The sequence below is a fragment of the Parasteatoda tepidariorum genome, chromosome 6, assembly GCF_982258835.1.
Source record: "Parasteatoda tepidariorum strain Cologne lab strain chromosome 6, Ptep-v5.0, whole genome shotgun sequence".
Taxonomy (NCBI): Eukaryota; Metazoa; Arthropoda; class Arachnida; order Araneae; family Theridiidae; genus Parasteatoda; species Parasteatoda tepidariorum.
Window position 1 is genome coordinate 13,228,414 of NC_141760.1, and position 5,796 is coordinate 13,234,209.

The following is a 5,796-nucleotide window of genomic DNA, read 5'->3' on the forward strand; positions in this document are numbered from 1 at the left end:
GTTTTCTTAATATAAAATTCTATTTTTTTTCTGAGAACGTTTTGTTTAAAATATAGGAGTTAAAGATTTTATGTCCAAATGTTACTTATTTTGATAAAACCATATTTCATTTTCAATAACTGTTTATATTTAAAATAAGTTAATATGAATCGAAATATATGTGATTTAAAATTAATAATTATTTTCAAGTGTGATAATTTTTTTTCAATAAGAACTTTGTGTTCTTAACCTATGTGTTGTGTTTCTGTGAAAGCCTAAGTTAAAATAACCAAGTTTATATGTTTAAGTTTTACACATTTTGATGAAACCATATTATATTTTCAATATCTGTTTATTTAGCTGATTAAAAATATATTCAAAATAAGATAAATGTGACTCAAAACAAATCATTCAAGTGTGATTTGTTTTCCAATAGCTTGTCTTCTTTGTGTACAAAATTTAAAAGGTTGAATTGACTACTTTTTCATTTCAGTGAAGGCCTGTTTTTTTTTATATAAAGGCAAACAAAAAGGAATTTATTTTCTTTAGAACTTTATTTTTTTAAATATAATAAATTAAAAATGTTTTAAATTTGTCTATAAGTTAGAGCAAATTGATATAAAATTTTATATCCATATTTTGGTAAACTCAGGTATTCCTCAACTAATTTGTGACCAGTCATTTGAAAGGTTGTCCTATATATAAATACATATATGTATTATATGTATAATCCTATATTTTTTTTCATCTTTGCTGCTACCACTGAAATGTGAAACATATTTTTCATAAATATATCACTTAACTTTCAGTGTCTATTGAAAAATTATTATCGTAATTTACAATCTGACAACTTAATTTGTAATTGGTATTGCTGCCAATATTTTAAAATAAAAATAAGGATTTTTTTATTTATTTAGAACCTACATAAAAGAAATGAACTATAAAAGAAAAAAAAATAAAACTTTTCCTTGAATAAATTTTTAATTTAAATGAAATCTCTATTTTGCGAAATATATGGACAATAAGGTTGTTCATAAATAATGTCAAGACTTTTTCTCCCCCAACATTTTGACTACCTTTAGTTGTCAAATGTGTCACTTCACTATAATCTCTACTCCCTTTGTCACAAGTCACGCTATATTGTATATATATATATTTGCAGTTCAAAAACAAAGCAATGTCAATGATTATATTTAAAATTTTATTTTTAAACTCTTGTGTTTTAATGGCATTTGCGAGCATAATAAAAATACTGATGAAATGAAATAAGATTTATGTTTATAGCAGAAAGCATAATTAATATACAATTATATTAAAATAATGCAATAGACTTCACCCTGTGTTTTCAAGTGCAATGTATGTGATCTATTAATTGCAATATTAACAATAGTGTTTTTTACTTTTAATATTGTTCAAATTTTGTGAAAATAATGCCCATTTTTTCTCAAAAGTGCACATGACCAAGATTTATTTTTAAACTTATAACAGGGATTTAAATCAAAACTTTATCAGTATGTTTTTTTTTTTTGTTAATATAAAACAAAATCATCAAAAGAGAACAACATTTTTATCAATATATGTATAATATAAAAATGTTGTTTAAAAATATAAAAATGTGTCATCTACTGATTTTAAATGTTGTTGAACCTTCCTCCTGTAATTGACATTCATTACTGTGCCTATTCTAATAATAAATGAAAAAAATCATGAATATAAATATAAAAAAATTTTTTGGCTTTTTATGCTATTTAAATTTTCTAAGTTCCTCTACATTGCTATTTGAAAAGTTATCTTTTTTTTTTTTAATTTCCAGGGGACGGTGATGATGATGAACACCTGTTGTCTCTTTCATCTGATACTGATGAACGGAGACCAGCTCTTGCTGTGAAAGGTGACCAAAGTCACCTTATAGTCTGGCAGGTTGCTCTTAGTGAATGAAACAATAGAATTTGAGAAAATATTTATTCAAATTTTGACAAATTGTGCATGATGTGACTATTTATTTAACTTGACTGTGTTATTTTAAAATTTGTTGCCATAGTTATATTTTTTTAAATATTTTAATGATTGTTTTTAATTGTTATTATTTAAGGAAGAATTTCTAGTCAATGCACAGAACTCGACGTGATTTGTTATATAAGTTATTAATGCATTCATTTTTAGCCTCAAGCTTTAGATTATTAAGAAATTTTTTCCTATGTAAAGGAATTTATATGTAATATTTCTAATTGTACATAATAAATATAATTCTTTGTTTTACTGCTGTTGTATTTTTTTTAATTTTTATATTGCATGTATGGATACCTTATACTATGGAGTGTATGTGAGCAAAATCGTTTTGCCTGGAAACTATTTGTTGTCATTCTGTGCCATCGCAGGAGGCAATGAGGTCTATATTCGAAGATCTGTTAAATGACAATTTTGCTGGAAAGATGGTGGCATGAACCGTCAAAACAATAAAGAAATCACTATATTCATTTATTTGGATATTTACTCCTAAACACATCTATTCCCGTCAAGATGTGGTCTGAATTGCCAATCATTTAGATGCAGTGAACTACAATAACCATTTCATGGGAATTGCCAGCATTAGTCATGCATATTTGAATTGACAACACAATGTTCGAATTTTGCAAAAGGCGCAATGCAGATTTGCCCAGCACATTTACTTTTATCAAATAAGCCAGATCTGTGGTCCTGGAGAAAGTGCAGTGCACACCAACAGAATGAATGAGTTTGAGGAAGGTGCAATTGTATGGATCAAAGGTTAAACATAATTTCCCCAAAACCATGTTTTATTTTTTGCAGAAAAACTACTTGATCAATCTCGATGTTGCTTTGGCAATTCGTAGAAAACTGATGTGGCTACTGTTAGAACCAATAAAAATTGTACATTTTACAAAATTTATTTTTAATGCATGTTTAAATGCTTAAAAAAAGCAGTTTTTTTACAAATGGCCTCTATTTTGAGAAATATGAAATTTTTTTTTGGTTCTAACCATAGCTACATTCGCAAATATCGTTAATTTTTGGTCTCGCATGTTACAGATTAGTGTGCTTATCCATAAGTGCACAGCTATCTTTATCATCATTTTTATATGTTAATTTATGATTATTTTGGGCTAGAAAAAATTTATAATGTAGCTTAACAGGTGATGTAATGAAATCATTATATATAACTTTCATTTCACTGAAAAAATGGGGCTTAAATTAGACTTCTAGACCAGAAAACTGCCTTAAACGTCTTATATTTTTCAGTAATTCATGACCTACAACATTGATAAGACTGAAGCACAATGAAAATTCATGATGTCTCTGTTTGAGCAAGGTGTGAAAACCTATCCTCCCTCACTATTTGTATACAAATATCCTAAGAAGATACAAAATTATAATGTATATTTTCAAATTGCAGACTTTGAGGCTCAGTGTAAAAAGTGTCTAAAAAATGCAGAAGTAATGGCAGCTGTGCATTGTTTTTTTATTGTCAATAATATAACTAACTACATTAATTGATGCAAGAAAGGCACAAGAGTGTAGAATAATTCTTTTAGCTTGTGGGGAAACTAGGTAAACCTGTTAATTCTCTGGTTTTCATGATGCAAACACAAGTGACATTTCCGCACCAAGAAAATGACACTGAGTAAAATTAAAATTGCTTGCGAAAAACTGTGCACCTTCTATAAAATTTTGAAGTAAATGAAGGTAATCCGTAAGAACAATCTATCTCCATCAACGATCATTTTACTGTGGAATAGACAGCAATTGCTCCCAAGAGGTTTCACTGTATTTCTTATTTACAGTAAAGAAATTTCTCTTTAGATAGTAGAAAAGGGGTGTTAATTTTCCAAATTAGCTATTGATAATCAGAAATACAATAACATAGAAATATAGTTACTTAAAATTGGTATTAATGCAATTTAAAAAGTGTATATACTACTTAATTCATCTGCTATTAAATTATGCAAGAATTTTACTATTAAATAAAAAAGACTAACACTTAGCAATTATACAAACATCACACTTGAGTAAAAATCAAAAAAAAAAAGAAAAAAAAAAGACTTTTTTTGGAATCATTATAATAGTTTTCAGTTAAATGTTAAAACAATCTACATTGGCTTTCTAAAAATAACTTGATGGAATATGAGCCTTTTTAATATATTTAAAGTAGGGAAAAGAAATTTTTCTCCTCCAACAACTTAAACAAAATAATTTTTAAGAAAGTTATAAAATATGTTGCATGTTAAATTCAAGTAGTATATTTAATCTCGTTATATCAAGGGTTTTATACAAACTTTCTAACTTTTTAAGCTAACAATTCATTAAATTTCTTGTTAAAGCTGAAATCGCATAAAATCACTTGCAATAACATAGTTCAAATGCGCAGAATGCAACAGAAAAAATGAATGAAATAGTTGCTTTTTGTAGCCTAAAGCTTGAATATAGTTGCCTAAATCAGAACAAATATTTTTCAATATGACTAACATTTCGCACCCTTGCTACAAAAGTGCCACAACTCAAAAATTGTAATTTTTGAGTTATGACCGTCATTAGACGTAGTTTACACGTCTCTACCAATCTTCAAAAGAGCCAGAAGTTGCATTGAAAAATCAGCCGCCAGAGGGCAGTTATGGCGTTTTGCTGTTATGGCGTCTGTTTGTACGTGAGAAATCAAAACAGTCGTAACTTGAGAAATTTGAATTTTGAGTCGGAAAGATGGGAAAACTAGAACAATGACTAACGATCATAGTTTGAGATGTATCGGTCTTCATATTGACAAATTCAAAAATACTAAAATGTGTCTAGTCAGCCCGGGAACAGTTTTTTGCAATTCCTGGAAAACGTAGTTTTTTGAGTTGTGGCACTTTTGTAGCAAGGGTGCGATTTTATTAAATGACTTGTCACATACCATGATCTAAAGTTGGTGACAAATATGATAATTTTTATATAAACGTAAGAGTTCTAGCACTAAATTTTTATATCAAAAGATTTTTGCAGTGAATTAAATGCTTTTAATTACTAGAATTCATTCAAAAAAAATAATTTTCCCTTTTATCTATAATTGATTTAGCAAATACCATATAATATTATACATATATATATATATCGTGAAAAGTGATATTTCAAAATTCAAGCATCATAATATTGTTTTAAAATTGTACAGAATTTCATAGCAATAACTGTTAATAGACTTGCAATGGAATCTCTGCAAATTAAGCGCATTAAAAAGTGACTTAAATTAATTAGCAATTCAAAATTTTTTATTTTTTAAGAAAAGAAAAAAAAGTCTTTGAGTTCAGAAGATCCTGCGGGACGCAGGTTGTCAACCCAATTTACGCTAAAAGGCACTGCTAGGAGCAATCTTTTTAATATTAATTCAAATATTTATTATAAATTTCCTCATTAAAGCAAAATCTTTTTAAATAAGTATTTGCAATAACAGAGTTGTGTAGTATGCTTGGATATTGTAATAGAATTATTAAGAACATTAAGGCAACCATTTAATAAAAATTTGCTCATTAAAGTAGAGATCTTATTAAATAACAATCTCACTGCAATAACAGAGTTCCAATTTGCTGCATACTTTCATAAACCCCAATAAATAACCTTTCAAACATTAGATTAACCAATCATAATTTTTAAATCTTTCTCATCACATTGAAATACAATGCCGTTTTAACTACAGCTAGGAATGAAAAGAATTCTGCCCTTTAATCGTGAACGTTGTATTATAAGAATTTAAGACTGTAAAAAAAAAAATAGAATATCAATTATAAAAAAAATGGACTTATTTTATTAAGAAAATAGTATCAACAAAAA

The 5,796-nt window shown here is 27.3% G+C and overlaps 1 protein-coding gene across 2 annotated transcripts in view; it reads left to right on the top strand.

The window, feature by feature from the left end:
* Positions 1-2,238, top strand: part of LOC107451486 (C-Jun-amino-terminal kinase-interacting protein 4) — a 60,482-nt gene extending 58,244 nt beyond the window's left edge. For both annotated transcript variants that reach the window (XM_043049581.3, XM_043049582.3), the window contains one exon: positions 1,793-2,238. In XM_043049581.3, the coding sequence (XP_042905515.2) occupies positions 1,793-1,917 (125 nt within the window). In that variant the 3' untranslated portion in view covers positions 1,918-2,238. The remainder of the gene's footprint in view (positions 1-1,792) is intronic.
* Positions 2,239-5,796: the final 3,558 nt, after the last annotated feature.